This window comes from Notolepis coatsorum (assembly GCF_963971535.1).
Source record: "Notolepis coatsorum genome assembly, chromosome: 4".
Lineage (NCBI taxonomy): Eukaryota > Metazoa > Chordata > Actinopteri > Aulopiformes > Paralepididae > Notolepis > Notolepis coatsorum.
In genome coordinates this window covers 172385853-172409211 of record NC_140168.1, presented here as the reverse complement: position 1 = coordinate 172409211, position 23359 = coordinate 172385853, and the positions used below count along the sequence as shown (strand labels likewise).

General features: G+C 43.1%; 1 protein-coding gene across 2 annotated transcripts in view; it reads right to left on the bottom strand.

Annotated features, from left to right (window-relative positions):
* The window catches only part of LOC311226271 (integrin beta-1-like), a 130360-nt gene that overhangs the window by 15846 nt on the left and 91155 nt on the right, over positions 1-23359 (bottom strand). For both annotated transcript variants that reach the window (XM_084311674.1, XM_084311675.1), the window contains exons 4-11: positions 16083-16305; positions 14519-14689; positions 11783-12021; positions 7316-7471; positions 4269-4364; positions 3949-4038; positions 2562-2702; positions 1550-1752 (exon numbers count right to left, since the gene is read on the bottom strand). In XM_084311674.1, coding sequence (XP_084167800.1) covers positions 1550-1752; positions 2562-2702; positions 3949-4038; positions 4269-4364; positions 7316-7471; positions 11783-12021; positions 14519-14689; positions 16083-16305 — 1319 coding nt within the window. The remainder of the gene's footprint in view (positions 1-1549; positions 1753-2561; positions 2703-3948; positions 4039-4268; positions 4365-7315; positions 7472-11782; positions 12022-14518; positions 14690-16082; positions 16306-23359) is intronic.

The following is a 23359-nucleotide window of genomic DNA, read 5'->3' as shown; positions in this document are numbered from 1 at the left end:
ATTCCCTTCCTGATCATTGCGTGCATTGCCCCACTGTCGGCCTGGGGAGGGTGTAGAACTACCACATGCCTCCTCCGATACATGTGGAATCACCAGCTGCTTCTTTTTCACCCGCCAGCGAGGAGTTTCACTGGGGGAACGTAACGCGTGCGGAGGTTCACGCTATTTCTCCCAGATCCCCTCCCTACTGAACAGGCGCCCGACTGACCAGTAGGAGTCGCAGTTCACAACGACCAGGACACATACCCCGCCGGCTTCCCACCCGCTAACACTGCCAATTGTGTTAGTAGGGACGACTGACCAAGCCGGAGGTACCGCTGACAGCTGGATTAGATCCCAGAGTCTCTGCGGTGGTAGGCGAGAGCTCAGTCCACTGCGTTACCCAGCCACGCCTGGTATCCCAATTTTTTATTTATTTTTGTATCTCTCTTTCTCCGATTTTTCTCTGTTTTTCTCCCCGTCCCAATTTAGTCGTTGTGCCAATTCCCCCCCTCCCCTACCTGGTTGTTGTGCGCATGTTTTCCTACTGGTCGGTAGAAGGGAACCCTGAAGTATCCGCACGCTTCCTCCGACACGTGCGGCGACAGCCAGTGGCTCTCTTCTCACCTGGCAGCGAGGGCTCTCGTTGGTGAAGCGTAACGCGTAGGAGGTCACGCTGCCTTCCTCAAGTCCTGCCTCCGCTGAGCAGGCGCCCAGACCTGACCTGTAGGCGTCGCTGTCCACAACGCCAGTTTCCCACCCACGGCTTCCCTCCCCCTAACCCAGCCAAACAGGTTAGTATAGCGATCAGCCCAAGCCAAGGCAATGCTGACTCCGGGAGTCGAGACCGCAGCCTCTTGCATTGGTGACGAGCGCAATCTCCGCTACGCCACCTGACCGCCCTGGTATCCCAATCTTGAGGAGACTTTAGTTGTTAGATATGATTGAACTCAAGTCCAGAATTCCATAACGGTCTGACTGAAACCTATGATCAGAATAGTCACTCTGTACATTTCCTCATCAAGCTCGGACCACTAGCCTAGCTTAACATTCCGGGAGGGGTGTTTTTGGCCAACAGCTAGGTTAGCTGGTCGGTATCCGCTTCCATTTTGTGCTAAGCTAGGCTAGCTAGCAGCCGGATAGCTTTCTACTGAACGCAGAGAGCAAATTAGTATCCATCTTCCTGTCTGACTCCGTAGAAGACGGTAAGCGCATTTCCCATAATGTTGCTGTGTTCCTTTAAAAGAACACGCCAACATTTGGGTAAATTTGCTTATCGTCTTCCTTTAGCCTAGCTTAGCACAATGAATGGAAGCGGACATGGCCGGTTAGCCTAGGCATTGTCCAACTAACACCTCTCCCGAAGGCTAACCGGCCCTGTCCGCTTCCATTCATTGTGGTAAGCTAGGCTAACATGCAGCCAGATAGCTTTCTACTGAACGCACAGAGAGGAAACTGGTATCTATCTTCTTGTCTCTCTCTGGAGAAGACGGTAAGCTAATTTCCCCAAATGTTGGCGTGTTCCTTTAAGGGGCCTGGTGGCGCAGCACCCGTGGCCTTGTGTACTAACTTGCAGGCGCCGCATTCGAAGGTTCCATGGCCGCTGTGGCACTTGTCGCTGTTGGGCTCGCCCTCCTGGGAGCAGTTGCACTCGCATATGAAGTTGAGCACGATCTCCACCTCCTCTGTGAAGCCCAGCGGCTTGATCTTCAGCACCTCGGACTTGCCCTGAGAGGGACACTTCTCCGTCGTGACGGCGATCTCAAAGGACACCTGGGGAGCGGGAGTTTCAAAAGGGTCATTACAGTCAAATTAAGAAATGCCTTGGAGATTTTTTTCTTTTCTTTTTTAAAGCTGCAATGTGCAATTTTGGGAGGAAATTTTTTTCTTATTGGTGTGAACTAGAAACATATTTGTAGCTGTTGTCTAGGCTGTTGTCTAGGCTGTGTTCTAGGCTGTTGTCTAGGCTGTGTTCCAGACTGTGTTCTAGGCTGTTGTCTAGGCTGTGTTCCAGGCTGTGTTCTAGGCTGTGTTCTAGGCTGTGTTCTAGGCTGTTGTCTAGGCTGTGTTCTAGGCTGTGTTCTAGGCTGTTGTCTAGGCTGTGTTCTAGGCTGTGTTCTAGGCTGTGCTCTATGCTGTGTTCCAGGCTGTGTTCTAGGTGATTGTTTAGGCTGTGTTCTAGGCTGTGCTCTAGGCTGTGTTCTAGGTGATTGTTTAGGCTGTGTTCTAGGCTGTGCTCTAGGCTGTGTTCTAGGTGATTGTTTAGGCTGTGTTCTAGGCTGTGTTCTAGGTTGTGTTCTAGGCTGTGCTCTAGGCTGTGTTCCAGGCTGTGTTCTAGGTGATTGTTTAGGCTGTGTTCTAGGCTGTGTTCCAGGCTGTGTTCCAGACTGTGTTCTAGACTGTGTTCCAGGCTGTGTTCTAGGTGATTGTTTAGGTTGTGTTCTAGGCTGTGCTCTAGGCTGTGTTCCAGGCTGTGTTCTAGGTGATTGTTTAGGCTGTGTTCTAGGCTGTGTTCCAGGCTGTGTTCCAGACTGTGTTCTAGGCTGTGTTCTAGGCTGTGTTCTAGGCTGCCTCCTCCATACCTCGTCCCCGATGGAGATATTGGAGCACCGCCTGCCGTCCTCCCCGGTTCCCACCACGCCGTTCTTACAGATGGCCTTGTAGGTGATGGAGACTCCCACCGGCAGCTTGCTGTTCTCCAGGATGACCTCCGACGACAGGGACTAGTCGGCGGAAAAGAAAGAGGAGAAAGAGACGCAACGCTGACTCAAACGGTACTACGGTCCGATTTCAGAATTCATACATGTTATTCCTGTGGTCCAAGACAGGCAAAAAATAATTTGTGAATATGAACAGAAAACAATTTCTACCAAATTGAAAAACTTAGAGTGTGCTAAAACTCAAATTTGTGATGTCATCAGGTATAAAGTCTGAAGCCGCTCCATAGACAATGAATTGGGAACGGCGGGAAAGGTGATACAAAGCACAGGGGAATGTTTTGAGTATATGGGTACATTTTCTGTTTCAGAAATAAGAACACTACTATAGAATAAAGCCCATGATACAACAAACATGCTGTGGCTCCACAAAATCTGTCATTCTGTCTCCCGTTCATTTTCTACGGAGCCGTTCCAGACTTTATATCCGAGGACATCACACATTTGAGTCCGCCTCCTCTGGCTTATGGCTTTAGGGAGAGAGAGTAGCTCATGTTCACAGATGTTGATTGAACTTCCCATATTTTAATTGTTAATATGGATGGTGTTCCACTTTAAATTCAAATGTAGCCAAGAGTAAAGAACCTAACCCTATCAAAACAGCAGTTAAAGTGTATATTTTCAGCACTACGTTTGTTTACCAATGATTTAAAAAGTTTGGTTTCTCTGAATAATGTGAATTCTCTGTGCATTGCATCGGAAAAATGTGAGTAGTCACAGGAGGAAATGACTAAATCCAGATTTAACACTGCCATTTGGCCACAATAAGGTCATTTATAGGCCTGATATTCTATATTCAAATGCATTATAATTCAAATTGCATGTGTCCAGATGGCAAAATTCAGTACTGCATCTACAAAAAACTCTGTAAATCATCTCCCCTTTATTAATTTGCTAAGATTTGTACACTTGATCTCAAGAAGGTGCTGAATGAGCTCAGTGAGCGAAATTCCTCCAAACTAGCACAGTGTTATTCACCGTCAAAGATGCAAAGAAAAATTATAATTTATATTCTCCTTTGTTTCATCACAATTTACTCAAGCATAGTAACAGACACAATATTTCTGACACTGAGGTCCATACCAAGAACATGCAAATTGACCTTGTAGAAGTGGAGCAATCTTCCATTTACTTGGGCATGTACTTTTAGGCAGATTTTCTGAAAATAGGGCTGCAGCTTAACAGGTTATGTGTCCTCAATGGGTTTTAACAGAGCGGGGAACACAACCTAGGCGCATGCAGTTCAACTCACATTGTAAGCGTCGATAATGAGTTTGATGACGTTGCTGGAGTTGGACGACAGGGTTCCCACCGCCGACTTGGGAATGAGGTTCTTCAGCTCCTGTTGGGGCAAGAGACAACACAGACTTCCATAAAAGTTCAAAAAGGGACATTTCCCCCGTAATAAATTAAGTTATTACGAGTGAAATGTCCCTTCATGAAGTTATGAAAAATGTATATTCATTAACTCTAAACCAAAGACTATGTGCATAAATCACTGAGTCTTCCAGTGAAGCGCCTCTTAAAATGTCACAGAAGCTAACGATCTATAGAAAAAAAGATCTTGTTTACCTTGTAAACAGGCTGGAACTCCTCAGTGACGGCAAAGATGGTCTGGATGTTGTGATCACTGAGTTTCTGGACCAGGTGGGCGATGGACGGGTAATCCTACCAGTTGAAAAAGCAGCATAGGAACAATCAAACACACAGACCCAAGTACTATTCAAGGCAGCCGTGCAGCCGTTAACCAATCAGTCACAGGGGTCTTAGTTGATTTTTAATGACATCACATTTCTTTATTGGGAGTTTTTTTGTGTGGAAATAATCTTAATGCAATTCACAAATATGCTTTGGTCTTTGATAAGCACTCAATTTAAAAAGGAGGTAATTCTGCATGATTGCATTAATTTGAAAGGAAAGTAACATGGTACACATTTTGTTCATTAAAGAGGAATGCCACCCGTTTTGAGAATTCACACATGTTCTTTGTGTACCCAAGAACAGTTCAGTCAGGATTTGTGAACACTCACCACTCTTTCCTAAAGCTAGAAATCAGAGAAAGAACCCTCCAATCAGTGATGTAACTGGAATGTAAAATCTGGGGTTGCTGCATAGACAGTCAAATTTATGAGACCATAACATATTTGTGTGAGCTTTTACACCAAAATGAGGTTTTAATTCTGGTTCAGATCCTCTAGAAATGCTAGAATATAAAACGTCATTAGGGTATAAGATCCCATGCAAACACATTTGTATTTTACATCCCAGTGACATCACTGATTGGAGGGTTCTCTTGGAGAGAGTGGTACATGAATCAAGAAGAATCAAGAGGTTTATTTGTCACATACATACCAGGGCATACAGTGAAATGTGGGTGGTCATGCCCGCATTGATTGTGCAAAATACAATAATAAAATAGAATAAAATAGGCATAGAAAAAATAAAATAGATAACACAATATATGCATGGTAAAAAAAAAGACATGCTAGGTTCCTGAGAAACTGGTTCTTATATACACTACTATATATACAATTTGCAATATGCAATATACAATTTACAATGTTAACTCTTAATGTATCTAAACTATACAGTTCTTCCATCTTTTGGAGTGTTTTTAAAGATTCTATTTTTTAAAGTGACATTTTGTTTAAAGTGATTGTTTTAGCGGTTGCCGCATGAGTGGTGTGTGTGTGTGTGTGTGTGTGTGTGTGTGTGTGTGTGTGTGTGTGTGTGTGTGTGTGTGTGTGTGTGTGTGTGTGTGTGTGTGTGTGTGTGTGTGTGTGTGTGTGCTCATGTGTATTGAGTGGAGAGTTCAGTGTTCAGTGTTCTGATGGCCTGGGGGAAGAAGCTGAGTCGGAGTCGCTCCGTTCTTGCAGCGTGTGACCGTAGGCGTTTGCCTGACCGCAGCAGCTTAAACAGGCTGTTGTTGGGGTGGTGGGGGTCTTTCATGATTCTGCAGGCTCTGGATTTGCACCTCCTGTTATACAAGCACTACCACCCTGCAGGGGTGGTAGTGCAATACCCGTAGTACGCTCAGCTGAGCGCACCACTCTCTGGAGGGCCTTCCTGTCCTGTGCCGTGCTGTTTCCAAACCAGGCAGTGATGTTTCCAGTCAGAATGCTCTCTACAGCCCCGGAGTAGAAGGAGTGGAGTATCTTCCCCGATACTCTGAACTTCCTTAGCTGTCTCAGGTGATAGAGGCGCTGTTTCGCCTTTTTCACCACCGAATCTATGTGTAGACCATGTCAGGTCCTCTGTGATGTGGACTCCCAGGTACTTGAAACTGCTCACCCTGTCCACGATAGCCCCGTTTATCCACAGCGGCGTGTGTGTCCCCTGCTGTATTCTCCTAAAATCCACGATCAGCTCTTTGGTTTTACCAATGTTCAGGAGTAGGCCGTTATCCCAGCACCAGTGTGCCAGTTCATCAACCTCCTGCCGATAGGCCTTCTCGTCATTGTTAGAGATCAGCCCCACCACCACCGTGTCGTCCGCAAACTTCACTATGGAGTTGGAGCTGAACCTGGCCACACAGTCATGTGTGTACAGTGAATACAGCAGGGGGCTGAGAACTCAGGGTGATTTTGCTGGAGGTATGACCCCCCACCCTGACCGCCTGGGGCCTGTCACTTAGAAAGTCCAGGATCCGGGCGGCTACGTGGCGTAGTGGGCAAGGCGCTCGCCACGAATGCGGAGACGCTGGGCTCGCCTGTTCGAGCCCAGCGCTCCACATTGCTTTCAGTTTAGCTGGTCGTTCATACTAATACAGATTGGCCGTATTAGGGGGTGGGAAACTGATGGGTGGGGATCGGGCGTTGTGGACAGCGACTCCTACAGGTCGGTTGGTGCGCCTGCGCAGTAGAATCAGGAAGTGTCAGGGGCAGCATGAGCCTCCCACGCGCTACTCCTCGCCACTGAGAGATCGAGCTGCGCAGGTGAAAAGATGCGACTGCTGTTACCTCAAGTACCGGAGGGGACTTGTGCTATGTATGACTTAGTCCACATTGCAGCCGGCTTGTGAGAGGCAAGAAACAGCGTTCGTGACAGGGGAGGGTTGAATTGGATGATACGAAATTGGGATGGGAGAAAATATAGAAAAAAATGGGAGAAAAAGTGGATAAAAAAAATAAAAAGAAAGTCCAGGATCCAGGCGCTCATGGCGGAGCTCAGACCCAAATCGATCAGCTTGTCAACCAGTCTGGTGGGGACTATGCTCATAAATACAGACTAAACTGTCCTGGGGCACAGGAAGAACATTATGTGAATTCTTAAAATCGGTGACATTCCCCTTTAAAAAAAGGACAATTCTATTAATCAACCAAATCCTTTAACAATTTGTTGACTAACAATTTCTTTAGAGAACGACAACCCTAATAATTCCACTAGTCAAAGAAAAGAAAAAAAACACAAGCCAAGCTTCAGAGTCAAACACACAGAATAAGATAAGATAAGATATTCCCTCATTGATCCCCTTGGGGAAATTCAGGCATTATAGCAACATGGGGGAGGGGGGAGTACAGGTAGTAGAAGACATGATACAGGTCATAGAATTATAGTACAGTGGAGAAATAAAAATTCAAAAATCAAAAAAGTGTAATAAATAAAAAGGAAATACGTACGTAGTAATGGCTCATCGTGTACATGTTGTTCTCCAGGTGGCACTTGCCGTCGTTGGGCAGGACAATGCCGCCCAGCTTGCCGTCTCCTGCGAAGTGGAATCCGGCGTCGGTGGAGAAGACGAGCAGGCGAGTCACGTTCCTCCAGCCGATTTGTTTCTGAGGAGGCAGATAATACAGAGACGCTTCAGCTGTAGGCAAATGATAGGGGTGTAGCGGTACACAAAAACCACGGTTAATTTCGGCACAGTGGGGGAAAGTTTGCAGAACGTGGCTTTCCATGTTCCACTCGGGGGTGACGTGGTGTACGGTTACTGTTAAGTATGGCTGTCAACGAATATTCTATATTCAAATTAATAATCAATGAAAAACATACATTTGATTGTAAAATTAATATTAGATTGTGATCTAGCTCTGGCTTGTCGTTTGCGTTCGCCATACTATGAGACGAGGCTATGCTAAATTACAGGTAATCTCTCAGTGTTGTGCGTGGGCTGAACGAACAACATCCGGCTCTTTGCGCAAATTATATTTTGGGAAGGGGTGAACTTAAGAGTTTTTAATTAAGTTCCGCACACGCAAAAAAAAGTAACCCACATGTGTTCCGTTAGTGGTTGAAGTAACACTGTATTAATTCGGTACACAGCGCGTACTGAACCAAAGGTCCCGTACTGAAACGGATAGTGTACCGTTACACCCCTAGTCAATAAGAGTGGCCTGCAGGGAGGCATTCCATTTGACCAGGCTCACATACTGAGAAGGAGTCGCCACTTAAAAGTATTGCCCAGGAGGGATGGAGTTGGGGAAAACAAAACAACAACGCAGCACAAAAAAACAGTGGGATTCTTCACTTCACAACATCTTGTTTGTAAAATGTAGGTACATTAGGGGTGGGAATCACAAGAGGCCCCACCAAACGATATTATCACCATCATACCAGGAGTCACAATATTGAGATTTATTACCTTTTTTCAACTGTAAATTATGTCCCCAACGGAAAACTGTCAAACATTTGTTTTATCTAATAAGATAACATTTTCAGTCCAGAGAAACACGCCGTGGCTTGCTCCTCTCTCTCAAGCTGAAAATACTGTTTGGACTTGAGGGGGGAGGGCGGAGCGCACCGATGTGAAGGAAGGGTGCGCTGCATTTACAACACGAGACAAAAAGAGAGCAACACGGCATGGCGATGTGAGTGGCGCGCGGGCTGTTTTGTGTATTTCCTTCGGTCATGGCGTGCTTTATTGGGGGGTGCGTCTTGATGTGTGGGGTGTTTTGGGGGGACTGACTGTTTCGGGGGGGGGGGGGGGGGGTTCACATGCCTTCGAGCGACATTGTACTTTTGTACTTATTTTATGCCATTATTAAGTCTGCACATTTACATTGCACTACTTTTATTGTCTTTCATACTTATTCTTATGTCTGCAATTCATGCATTGTTTTTTTATTCCGTCAATCTGTGTGCTGATTTTATGTCATTTTATACTATATAGATAGTTATTAATATTTATTGTTATATTGTAGAAATGTGTGCATTGAAATGTCTGTAAAGTCTCGACGACATTGAAAATGAGGCTGACCTCAATTGTCTTTGAGTATAAATAAAGGTTGATGATGATGTGGCACAATAATCGGTTTATCTCGATTATCTTGTTTTCACAATAAAATCGCAATTGAAATTGAAACTTGACTAATGACTGACGACGGAAGGGATGTACTTGTTTTACTGTCCCGTCTACGAGGACGTAAGGGAAGTACTTGTTTTACTGTCCCGTCTAAGAGGATGTAAGGGAAGTACTTGTTTTACTGTCCCGTCTACGAGGACGGAAGGGAAGTACTTGTTTTACTGTCCCGTCTACGAGGACGGAAGGGAAGTACTTGTTTTACTGTCCCGTCTAAGAGGACGGAAGGGAAGTACTTGTTTTACTGTCCCGTCTACGAGGACGTAAGGGAAGTACTTGTTTTACTGTCCCGTCTACGAGGACGTAAGGGAAGTACTTGTTTTACTGTCCCGTCTACGAGGACGGAAGGGAAGTACTTGTTTTACTGTCCTGTCTACGAGGACGTAAGGGAAGTACTTGTTTTACTGTCCCGTCTACGAGGACGTAAGGGAAGTACTTGTTTTACTGTCCCGTCTACGAGGACGGAAGGGAAGTACTTGTTTTACTGTCCCGTCTACGAGGACGTAAGGGAAGTACTTGTTTTACTGTCCTGTCTACGAGGACGTAAGGGAAGTACTTGTTTTACTGTCCCGTCTACGAGGATGTAAGGGAAGTACTTGTTTTACTGTCCCGTCTACGAGGACGGAAGGGAAGTACTTGTTTTACTGTCCCGTCTACGAGGGCGGAAGGGATGTACTTTTTAGTAAAATGTCCACCATTCATATTGATTTTGTTGAGCTGGGTTGAATATGAAAAATGTGTGCTTCAGGAAAGGAACTGTTTTCGTAGCATATTTTATTTGCCAAGCTTGGGAGAGAAGGCAGAATATTTTGATTAAGACCAAGCTGCAATCTGTATTTGTCATTTGTATTCATGTAATGAAATGAACGCAATAGTATTTTTGGTCGTCTTATAAACTCATGGAGGGCAGGGTACTTTGTGTGCATGACAGAAATAAAATCATCAATCGATCAATCAAAAATCTATCCAAGTAGCCCTAGCTCGAACACAATCTCATCAGAAAACGTAAATAAAGTAATTTATTTATATTATATTGACCACAGGAAAATAGGAGTCAAACTATCAATCATTGCAGTCGCGGGCGAGTGCTCTCACCACTATCCAACTGGGATAGTTGGTTTTAACATTCGCTTAACAGTTATGGTCAAGACATAAAGTTAGGGTTAACACATTGGTCGCCAACAACGGCATAATTCGTTATTGCCCGCCATGCGTTGAACGCCAACAATTCATTGTTTGGATCAATATTTCATTTTTTCGCCATGGCGTTCATAATTCATCCAGCCTCCCTGCGGGACTGCAGCTGCACCCTGTCTGATATTGCAACGCCTCAATACCGCCGCCTGGTGGATGATCGGGCGAGTTACACTCCAAGACAAACCGGAAGTGGCGCTGGTGCATCGAGGAAATTCCTCCGGCAGTAATATTTTGTAATGTGGATCAAGAGACACAATAGAGTGCATTGGGATCGCTTTCGAAACGCAATAATCTATATGATTTCGGTGTTTATTGCGTCATAAACAGGAAATGGATCTAGCAGATCGACGTCAAATAATTGGAATATTTTTCCTCCAGTCTCATCGGCGAACGGTAAGAGGAATATAACGTTATTTTCAGCCCGATTGTCCATTTCTTTGTTTGCAATCCATCTGATCAATGTATCAACCCATACTAAATAAAGCCGTTACTGACGATCAAGGAATAATAAACGACCCCCCCCCCCTTTCCTTCACGCATGATGAAGCATAATGTATACCGAACATATACATTTGAATTTTTTAATATAGCGTGTATAGGAAAGAAACGCCAATCAATCATATGCTTCAGGGCCTATAACTCGCGTTTTTGAAGCAGAAAAGCTTAAAAACATACTTATATTCTCGACGGTATTAACACAACAATGTATGAATGAAAAAATATAACGTTCCCACATCCGGAACGATAGATACCCGATGTTGAATGGGCCATAGTAATGTCAATATAGCTATAATATTTAAAAAGTTATAGCCCTGCAAAGAAGGTAAACATCTCCATAGGCTTACAGCGGTGGCAGACTGGGTATAAGGATGGGCATACTGCGTGGCAATCAAAGTGTTAAGGTTAGGATTTGATCCGCAGCAGGGGAACTTAAAAGTTTTCTGAAAACGTAATAAGTTAAAGAATCTTTTATATGTAATATATGTAGCCTACTTGTTTGTTATTTGTAATACGTACACATGTTACATTTTCGATACAAATACATAAATATATATTACTTATGGCTACAACATAACGTACATTATGTAAATTTTCCCTGTGGTAGATTAGTACTTTATTTACACAGCTTAAGCAAGATCGGGCTGCCGAATCAGGTCTGGCCCCTTCAGGTTTACCTTCAAGACCTCCTTAAAGAAATGGCTGCAAAACGGTTCTTAATCCGTTATTATAATTTCTTTTAAATAAAGTTCTGTCCCCTGTATTGGTTTTAAGTATTGGAACCCCTGTAGGGTCATTTTTATTTGGTGAAGTCTCTATTGATGTGAAGTATTGATTTTTGTATAAAGTCATTCATATTGTATCTTCTTTTATGTTCCCAGCGCACACAAGCGCTCACACATGCACACTTACATTCACTTCACATGTCTTATTTTAAAGGACCACAATGGAAACAAGCTCTAGCAGCTTTATTGTGGTTTTATCCTTTTGATCAATATTATTTGTATTGTATTGCACAATCCTTGTTTTATTGCACCAATAAAAGACATCAATCAATCAATCAATCGGTGGTCCCGAGGTGGCTCTTGCTCACCTCGCAGACCGCCACCTGCATGATGGCGTCGAAGCCCCCCTCGGGGGAGTCCAGGTTCCCCGAGATCTGCTGCTGACTGACCAGCCGGTTGAACTTGTCCCCCTCCTTGGTGAGCTCCAGGACGTTCTTGTAGCTGAAGGGGCTGGTGCAGTTGGTGTTGCCTGTGCACGGGTTGATGAGCCGGGCCGGCGTGGTGCTGATGTAGGGCATGACCGTCTTCTCCACGAAGGAGCCGAATCCTAAGTAGAGACACAAATGGTAAATTAAATGGCAAGGCCACCCCACCCCTCAGTACTTTTATCAAACAAAAAACATCTTATAATAGGTCCACAAGATCTATCGAGAGAGGGGACTGTACTGTGCCGTTTAGGTCCAGCTCCTTCAGTCAGTCCTGTTTTGTAGTCAGAGCCACTCAGTTCTGGAACACCCTACCAACTGAAATAAGACACTGTGCTACCTACCACACCTTTACAAAAAAACTCAATACCTGGTTATTAACCAATCACACATGTAATCACTTTTAATCAGTTCATTGTGTATTTTATTATTGCTTTTATTATTATGTTGGATTATGTTGTAAATACTGTGTTGTACTTTTAATGTTTCTGTTCTAGGTGTATTGTCGGTCTCATAACATCTTGCCAAAAGGACTAAAGTTGTGAATTAGCCAGCTGGCTAAAACTGACACATTTACAGAAATGTTTATCAATGTGTACTGTCCTTTTTAAAAAATAAACTGAAACTGAAATGATAAATGGTGCATTTAATATATCTCTTTTATCCAAAGCGCTTTCTCACATTTGACCCATTCATACACCGACGGCAGAGGCGAACATGCAAGGTGCCGACCTGCTCACTTCCGACACGCTACCTGGGAATAGAACCGGGAACCTCCTGGATTACCAGACAACTGCTCTACCCCCCGAGCCACTGTCGCCCCACAAGGTGAGAAGCAACATTGTACCTCTCCCATTGTACAGTACCGTAATTCCTCTAATAGTAACCCCGGCTTGTATTTGTTTCAACTGTAGCGGATACCAGGCTTGTATTAGGAGGAGGCCTGTATAAGAGGGAGGCCTATATTTCAAATTTTCAAACCGATCATAATGAATAAATCAATATTTTGTGTCAGTTTGAACCCAGTAAAATGTACTGGGTTCATTTATTGAAACCAAGTACTGTATGAAATACGGTAGTAAACAGTGCAATTACAGGTTGTCAAAAAAAGTTAAATAAAGTAAAATAGTGCAATCACAATACTGGTATAATAATAATAATAATAATAATAATAATAATAATAATAATAATAATAATAATAATAATAATAATAATAATAATAATAATAATAATAATAACTTCGTTTTATACAATTCTGAGGTAGGCTTACTCTCTTGGTAAACATTAACACCATACCATTATATGGTATTTACTGCACAGCCAGGCCAGCATATACCACAACAATAACAAAATATACCCGGCTTGTATTAGGAGGCCGGCTTATAATTGCTTAGCTCAACAGCGCACCCGGTCATTAATAGAGACCCGGATTTTAATTGAATACCGGTTACTATTAGAGGAATTACGGTATATCCCCCAAGATATGAGTAATGGTCAAAATATGGTCAAGATATGAAAAATGTTCAGAGTTTGAGGCAAATCTATGATCTTCTGGGATCAACCTGGGGGAAAGACTGTTGCAGTAGTCTAACCTACTGGAGATGAAGGCGTGAAATATTTTAGTTTGGACATATCCTATCATTCTTTCTATATTTTAAGACAGGCATTCTCAAAGTGCGGCCCATGGGTCCTCTGTGACCTTTCTGGCAGCCTGCGATTCATTTTGTCTTGGGCGGCCCTCAAAACCTTAAAAAACCCTGTTTTAAGGTGATAATAGATTGATTTTGTTATTGACTTGAAATTCAGCAATATTTAACATTAGATTTCTGACTTCCTGTGTCTACAATCTCCTACTCTACCCTCAGTAAAGCAAAAAGATCATGATAATTTCATCCGTTTCAATACCATCATTTCTTTTATTATTATTATTTTTCATTTAGGGATATAGAAAATGTCAGCATTAAAATAAATGCATTCTACTGCAGAAAGACAGTTCAGTTTGATTAAAGGGATAGTTCAGATTTTTGGAACCTGAGCCCCCTTTCTTACTTACAAATGACTGTTGATTGGTAGAATCCTGTGGCACTGTGGAGTCTCAGTCAGCCTGTGTACAGACAGGAGCTCGACCCCATTCACTTTAGGCACTTCAAGTCCATCCTCTCAAAAACCACCCGCTTCAAGGACAGCTTCTTCCCAACCGCCATTCGGACCCTGAACTCCCTTGGCCCCCCTTACACTAACCAAGCTCCTGACCTGATGGACTAGTCTCTTCCGTGTGTTATGTTGTGCTGTATTTATGTATTTATTGTGTCATGTTGTGCTGTATTATGTATCCATTGCTGGGAAGGGGGGGGGGGGGGGGGGTAAATGTATCCATCTTCCAGTTGCATGTACTGTAGAGCTTAATACACTCTGTACCGATCACAAATACCACCAACCTGGTTGTGTGGCAAATTAAGGAATCTCGTGTTCATGGCTAACTATCCGGAGCTAGTACGAGGAACAGCTTGGATTGTGCTAATAAAAGGATTCTACCGATCAACATCACCATTGGTATGAAACAGCTACATTTGAAATGAAATCCCTTTAAACTTCAGTACAAAGTTGAGTCAATCTTACCGATCCTGAAGTCGGAGGTGATCTCCCTCATTTCCCTCATGAGGTCGGTGCCCAGGTTCTTCACGTTCTCCAAGTCGTCCTTCATGGAATAAGACAGGTCCATCAGGTAGTAGAGGTCGATGGGGTAGTCCTCAGCACGTTTGAACTTTAGGTTGAAGGTCTGAGGCTCCCCTGTCGGGGAAAACACCATGGGTTTAGTCAACGTTCTGTCACATCAGAAACCCCCCAAAAAAAAAAAAAACGAACCATCTTACTGTCTTTTTACTATGATGTACCTTACTACTATGCTACTATACTTATACCCATCATGCTAATATATCTATACTAACTATGCACTCAATAGTGTAACAGTTTGCAACACTATTTGACAAACAACGCCAGAGATGTACCCCTCCTGCCGAGTCCGACTTGTTCACAATTTGTAAGTTGCTTTGGATAAAAGTGTCAGCTAAATGTAGATGAAAATGAGTGATATGCATAACACATAATGATACAAGGATACATAATGATGTCCCATAGGAGACAAAATGATCATTTGAAGACCTATTTAGCTTCCAACTACATGTACTTAGACTTTACTTCTGGAGGCTAGACAAACTAAGAACACCATCGCAGTTTTCATCTTATATGCATTGCCCTCAGAGATGGACTCAATACACCATACAAAAGGAGGATGTCATTGATCGAAGTCCTTTCCCATAAAGTAAAGGGTGAGCATGGTCTCTTAACCTAGACTGGTAGAACGTTTACAATCGGACTTCTTTGAACCTCTTCCGTATTCTGACCACAAGCCGCCCACAGCGGTCCTCCTCCTAAATACAACACTCTTCATTGGTGTTTATTGCCCTTTATAAACCTCCTCTCACCTCCAGGTCACACATCCCACACCTCTCCGTCATATATAAGTGTAGCCGCTACAATTGACTGTTTCCCTTCAGTGGTCCCTCAATCCATTATATACATTTAGATGTGGAATAAGAGTAAATTACCCCTAATCAAATATGGCTAAATATGATATCATTATGTGGTGAATTTTGGCACATCAAAGAGGTCGGTAAGGTTGTCAACCTTTTAGAATGCGGACCGTCTAGACTCTAGACTAAACCACATACAATTACTTTACTAAAATCATATTGACTTGAATGCATGTTTAAAATGTGGATATCGGTTCTTATTGACGTCTTCCAGCGATACCTCAGAACCATACTCAGTTTTCCTATGCTTTTTTTCTTTTTGGTGGGCCCATCTGAGTTTCCCTATTGCTAGGTCGTTCCTTATCTTCATTGGGGAAAGTCTGGGAGTGTTGCATATTTGGATTTTATAGTGTTTTGTTGTTTTTGATCTATTGTGATGTTTCTTCTTGACTTGTACAAGAAGACTTGTACAGCCCATGGGGGCTAATTCCATGTGATCTCGGGCTACACAAATACATTTGATTTGATACCAACCAATGATCTCATTATGAAACAAACACTTGAAGAAAGTGACTGCATTATAATTGTTATGAGTTTCCCCCGGCTATATCTTGGTGCTGCACTCCCAGGAGCAGTATAAGAGTGTCTACCAGATCGGAGGGTGAGGGTGAGCTTCTGGGGCTGGATCTGGGTGATCTCCTCCGGCGACAACCTCTCGGCCACATCCTTCTTGCGGTGGGTGACGGGCTTGTTCATGTTGATCGACGTCCAGCCGCGGGGATTCTCGATCTTTGTCGCGTTGCACAACCTCGCCTTCAGGGACTCTATGTCGTCACAGCGGGCCTTTTTGGACTCGCCCTGCTTGAGGAAGTTCTGCGTAGGAAAGGACAGGACCTCGTGAGATGAGTCAAACCCCAAAACAAAGGCTCAGAATCTCCCATAAAACATCAGTTGAATATTAAAATATGTTGGATCACTGACTGGGGCTTTAACGTCGCCATGCTTTGACCGTCATCTCAGACTAAATGTGTGAGGGGTTGGCTGTGTCTGTGTGTGTGCGTGTGTGTGTGTGTGTGTGTGTGTGTGTGTGTGTGTGTAGAGTCAATATCCAACCACCTTTTATAAATAGGACAATGAAGTAATCTTAAATCTTATCAGGTGAAAGAACTGCAAAAATCCACACGCACGCAAGTCATGGACATATGGGTTTGATTTTTTAATAAAAACTCCGGGAAATGCCTCTTAAAAAGAATTTGGATGCCTGCTTCCAGGCCCAGAACCCCATTAAAAAAAGGGGTCGGTTTTCAGTTGCGGCTTCTGTTTTGATGTTATCTGAGAGCAAAGTACAGGCAATGATATGACAGGAAGTCATGAAACATGAGACTGAAACAACAGCCCTACACCTGTAAACACATTCTGTACATGTAGACACCTATAGATACTTTTATTTTCATTATTCTATTTGTATTTATTTAGTGATATCAATAGCCTATACAAATAGGTGGTAAAATATACTGTATGTATATCATCCAGTGCCTATGAATCATACACTGTAGTATATGTATGTATGTTTATTTGTATGTTGTATGTATGCTTTACTACTTGTATTGTCTTTTATACCTATTCTTATGTCTGCATTTTATTTTAAACACACACATGTTTTTATTCTGTTGACTGTATGCTGATTTTATGCCTATGTTCATTTTGTGCTACTTGCTGTGGGGCACTTGACTGCGGTCCATGTGTGAAGGGTGCTATATAGATAGTTATTATTTATTATATTATAAAAAATCGATGCATTGAAATGTCTGTCTCGATGACATTGAAAATGAGGGTGACCTCCATTGTCCTTTTCGAGAATAAATAAAGGTTTGAATTGAATTATGGTTTCTCACTGCTTGTGAATGTAGTGCATATTAATATATACTGTATTATGTAATATATATTGTATGTTCTGCCTTGACTAATGTCACCCTTCTAGCAATCAGTTGTATATCAGCCCTCAGTTGAACAGCTTCATACACACCCTAAAGGAGGAAGTCCTGTTTCATATTCAACTCATAATGTCATGAGGCAACACCCATTAAGTTGACCTCAGTGTGATGATCAGCTCTCTCGCTGGCTTTGGTTTGTTCGTCTCTGCTTTTTTTTCTTTTCAAGGGGCACTTCCCCAAAAAAACAACACTTGTTTATTTGGCACATAATCGCACACACACGTCCAAAAATTCTATAAGCAGTTTTGCACACGTTGCTTCGACAGTTATTGAGAGTAAATGAGTTTGAATACGGCCACCAGTGATGTCATCGGGAGTGTTTTGTGGAGCTGTAATCAACACGGATTTAAGGATTCAATGTCCCCTATGACATCACTGCTGGCTATATTCAACCTCATTTACTCTCAATGGGCCTCATGCATGAAGCGATATAAGAACAAATATCGTTCTTAACTAGCATTTCTCCTAGCTCGTTTGGAGCTGTTGTTCCGGAACCTGGAGCATTTACCCCCTATTTCGGTTCATTTGGGCATATGTGAACACAGCAATCGCATTCTGTTGCGGAACAAAACAAGCGGGCCGAGACCGCCTAGAGAGGGTGGTCTCGGCGCACTTCCAACCGAACCCGAAGCGACTCGTACGCTGTGAGAATGCAATCGACTCAACAAACCGACACAACTCACTTGCCGTACTGTATACACGTTGCATGATGACGCTTTCGCATTGAATTGTGGGCGGGATCAGTTTGTAGTCAGTTATGCTCTGGCTGCCCAGGCCATTGATTGATTGAAGATTTTATTAACAGATTGCAGAATGGGTACAATACAGTACGGCTCAATACACACAATTGTTAAGGGGATGCAGACCAGAGAAAGACTTTAGTCTTGTTTACATCAGGGTCCCCCATTTTCAATTCATCATGACATTTATGACATACAGATATACAGTACTGTATACGTAGGATAGAACGCATATTTAGAGAATCTCTAAATATGCGTTCTATCCTACGTATACAGTACAATAGAGATAGTCTATATCAGTGGTTCCCAAACTTCTTGTTTATGCGGACCACTAGATTGTTATCAAGAACCTTTGCGGACCACCTCGTATGTAAACAGTAAACAATTTATAAATAACTGACTCTCTCCTCTCCACATTGCATGTGGTGCATTTTTTCCTATTCTCCACTTGCACAACCTGAAAGTAGGCACTTCCGGCTGACTTCCGGTTGCCAATGGTACTTCCTGTCCCATCCAAATACATTGGTTTTAGCTACTTTTCTCCCCTTATTTAAACAACTTTGTCGTCACAGAGAGGCAATGAAACGTTTGTATTATTATAGTATAGAATGTATTTAATAAGCAAACGTTTGTCAGCAGGGTTTTTGGGCTGTATTTCATGTAAAAACGTTTACTGTTAGTTTCCTTGCTCAGCCAGCATTAGCCTTCATTAGCTAACAGAAGCTAGTGGTTAAACAGGCCGGATTAGCTTTGAGCTAACTATCTTTCCCGACCCATGTATTCAGGGGAGGAAATTAGGCCACTTTACTCGCCAATTGCGAGTATTTTTTACGTTTGGCGAGTAATTCATGAAGAGCACTCGCCAGTCTGGCGAGTACTAGTAATTACAAAACAAAACAAAAAAATCATTCTGCAATCTGCTGATTCGCTCACTGGCACAAACCGAACTCTGACTCCCCCCTTGATTCCTCCCATTTGCGCCACATAATAATCAGACCATAACCAATGAACATCATCGTTGTACAGATGCGCTCTAAGCTCCTCCAATGAACACTCATTTTCTAGAAGATGCCGCCCATCTAGGGGAAGTGGACAGACCACTGCGCGCAGACCTACAAACTACAACGTAGACAAACTTACAAAAACACATCAGTGGATGAAAATAATTGCATGTAGAGTCGTCGCTTTCGGATATCAGTGCGGTCTGACATGGGGGCGAACAACAGCACGCGACGCGTCTCCTTCGAGTCGGATGAGAATGACAAGTCAACCAGCATTAGCCGGCTAGCTACCTAGCATGTAACAAGCTACCATAACGCGCGTTCAACATAGTGGACTATACTGAGCGGCTTTGCTTAAATGCAGCCGAGTGACATTTTATTATCACCGGGTTTCCCCCAATATCACCACTCGCCCATATGCCCTTCACAACGGTGATGTTGTCATACTTGGCATTCAGAATACACCTGCTGAACCCCTAGCGTTGTCGATTCGGTTCCAATGTATTGTCATCTTACAGCACAAGTACAGTACAACCAGAATACACTTGGCATACAACCAGAGTGCAAATGTAACAAGTTAAGTTCAAGTTGTTTTATTTAGCTATTACATTACAGTGAAATGCTTGGTTCTTTCACTGCCCAACTCAGTCCAACCTAAACCAACCCAGTATTGATTGATTGATTGATTGAAAACTTTATTAACAGATTGCAGAATGGGTACAATACAGTACAGCTCAATACACACAATTGTTAAGGGGATGCAGACCAGAGAAGGACTTTCGTCTTGTTTACATCAGGGTCCCCCATTTCAGTCCTGTTTGCTTAATGCCTTGTCCACTTCCTCCACACTCCAATATGCCCTTCAACCCTGCTCCTGTCAAACCTGCTCTTTCCATTCCCTCCATCATGTCCCCCTTTCTGATGAATATTTCCTGCACTTAAGAGTCAGACACACATTCCTAGTAGTTGAGCTGTGATGAATGAATGAATGAAAACTTTATTTAACAGATTGCAGAATGGGTACAGTACAGTACGGCTCAATACATGCAATTGTTAAGGGGATGCAGACCAGAGAAAGACTTTCGTCTTGTTTACATCAGGGTCCCCCATTTTCAATTCATATTCAATTAATCATTCAGTATAACCTAGACCAGCCCAACCCAGCATCTTTCACTGCCCAGTTCAGCCCAACCCAGTCCAGAATAGTTCCCTCTTTCATGTTAATATGTGATTTAATGATGTAATATTTTGAAGAGTAGAGACAGTGTGATTAATTTACTATGATTGAAAATCAATTTAGACGAAGACGTACAAAGAAGTAATTATCACAATTAGCGATTTTTTTGGTCTGGTAAAAAATCAGTTTGGCTGGTAAAAAAAATCAGATACTCGCCAGTTGGCTGGTAAGCCAAAAAGTTAGTTTCCTCCCCTGCATGTATTCATTCCATTCTAAACATAACGTTAGTTTACAAAACATGACCCGTCTATATAACGTTGAGGAACAAATTATAAGTGTGTGTTTTGGTGAACATTGGACTGCAAACAGAAAATGCATCACAGTTACAGACAGTAGATGTTAGCTGCACTCAGGCTGGCTGCACTCAGGCGGCGCGATCAGCCTGTTGGACAGGGAATGAAGATCTCCAGCGAACACTTCATTGCCACCCCGACTGGTGCTAACTAGCTAGCCATCGCTCCCGGCAGCTAACACCGGTCCTCGGCTGGTGCTAACTAGCTAGCCATCGCTCCCGGGAGCCTGCGCCGGTCTGTCTGTCGAAGACCGAGGGAACCGCATCAGGCTTCAGCTGATTAGTGGTCTTCTGGACAAACCTTCCACCCCCAACAACATAATCCGAGGCAATGAAGTGTTCGCTGGAGATCTTCATTCCCTGTCCAACAGGCTGATCGCGCCGCCTGAGTGCAGCCAGCCTGAGTGCAGCTAACAGTAGCTACTGTCTGTAACTGTGATGCATTTTCTGTTTGCAGTCCAATGTTCACCAAAACACACACCCACACACTTATAATTTGTTCCTCAACGTTATATAGACAGGTCATGTTTTGTAAACTAACGTTATGTTTAGAATGGAATGAATACATGGGTCGGGAAAGATAGTTAGCTCAAAGCTAATCCGGCCTGTTTAACCACTAGCTTCTGTTAGCTAATGAAGGCTAATGCTGGCTGAGCAAGGAAACTAACAGTAAACGTTTTTACATGAAATACAGCCCAAAAACCCTGCTGACAAACGTTTGCTTATTAAATACATTCTATACTATAATAATACAAACGTTTCATTGCCTCTCTGTGACGACAAAGTTGTTTAAATAAGGGGAGAAAAGTAGCTAAAACCAATGTATTTGGATGGGACAGAAAGTACCATTGGCAACCGGAAGTCAGCCGGAAGTGCCTACTTTCAGGTTGTGCAAGTGGAGAATTGCTAGGTTTTTGTGAGTTTTTCCTTACCTTCGCGTGGGGTATGTTAAAACATTTTATGGTGTTTTGTTTTGTTCTTGATTTATTGTGATGTTTCTTCTTGACTTGTTGAACTCATTGGACGCCAGACCCGAGATAAGTCGGGTTAACTCGCCGCGGCTTGAGCGCCAAACCCGAGAAAAGTCGGGTTTTCATCGTTATTTCTTTTATTCGATATTTCCATTCATTATCCATCCAGGGAGCCTGGTGTTATCATAGGGAATGAGTCTGAGATCGCAAAAGTGCAATACAGGCCGCATCCTACCAAGCGGCGGTATCGAGCACCCTTTGAAACATTGCGTCTTGGGCTGTGTGTCGATCTAAAGCAGGGCTATTCAACTAAATTGTTCAGGGGGCCACATTGTCAGAAACCCAAGGGGCCAGGGACCGGACTGCCACGGCGCCCCCCGTGCTATGAATATATGTACACTTGACGCAACACGCAACCACATTTTCACAACTTGTATTTAACTACATTGCAAAAGTAGTATACTTTTCAAAAAAAGTGCTTCATTTATGTGCCACATCTGCAACATATCCTGCAAAAAGTGCTTCATTTATGACTGTGCAACAACTGCAACATCTCCTCTTCAACATTTCAATATAAAAATAAAATAAAAAACAAACAAGTGCATGATGTGCATCTGAACATTCTAACATCAACACTTGAACAAAAAAACACATTTATAGTGCAGCTGAGCTTATGAAAAAGTGCTTCATGTCATGTTTCAAGTTTCAAGTTTCTTTAATAGTTGTCATACAGAAGTACAGAATACTTTTGTACAAAATGCTTCTTACTGTTGCGCTCCAGAGACTGTGCAAGACAAGATAAGTATGAAATAAAAACATAGTAAAATTAGAAGTAAAAAAAAAAAAGGAGGTCACAGTGTTCAGTTTAGACATATGTACAATGTTCGATGCAGAATAGACGTAGTTACCATACAATATACAATACTGTGCAGTGTACTAATATACAATACTATATAGTGCAAGGCAGAAATGGAGAAATGGGACGAGGTGCAATTTAGGTACAATTCACAGTAGGTGTACGAGTTGTAGTGCAAATCCTTTATCAATAAATATAAAGTGTAAGTGTGTTTGTGTGATCTAAAGTGTGGAGAGTGGGTGCTGCAGTGTGTTGTTTGTTTGAGTGAGTGTGTGCGTGTGGGTGTGTGTGCTGTGTGCATTTGATGGTTGTTGCATAGTGATTATTGTTCGTTTAGCGATTATTGTTCGTTTAGCAGCCTGATGGCCTGGGGATAGAAGCTTCTTCTGAGTCTTTCTGTGCTCGCCTTAAGACTCCGGTATCGCTTGCCTGACCGCAGCAGTTCAAAGAGGCAGTTGTTCGGGTGGCTCGAGTCCTTAATAATTCTCTTAGCCTTCCCCTTGCACCGCTTGTTGTAAATGTTCTGGAGGGTGGGAAGCCCCCCTCCAATTGTGCGTTCGGCTGAACGTGTCACTCTTTGTAGTCTGCTACGGTCTTGTGCAGTGCTATTCCCAAACCAGGAGGTGATGTTGCCGGTCAGGATGCTCTCTATTGTACATGAGTAGAAGTTCCTAAGGATCTTCTGACTGACTTGGAACTTCCTTAGGCGCCTGAGGAAGTAGAGGCGTTGTCGTGCCTTCTTCACAACACTGTCAATGTGTGTGGTCCATGTCAAGTCCTCGGATATGTGGGCTCCGAGGTACTTGAAACTGTTCACTCTCTCAACCGGTGCCCCG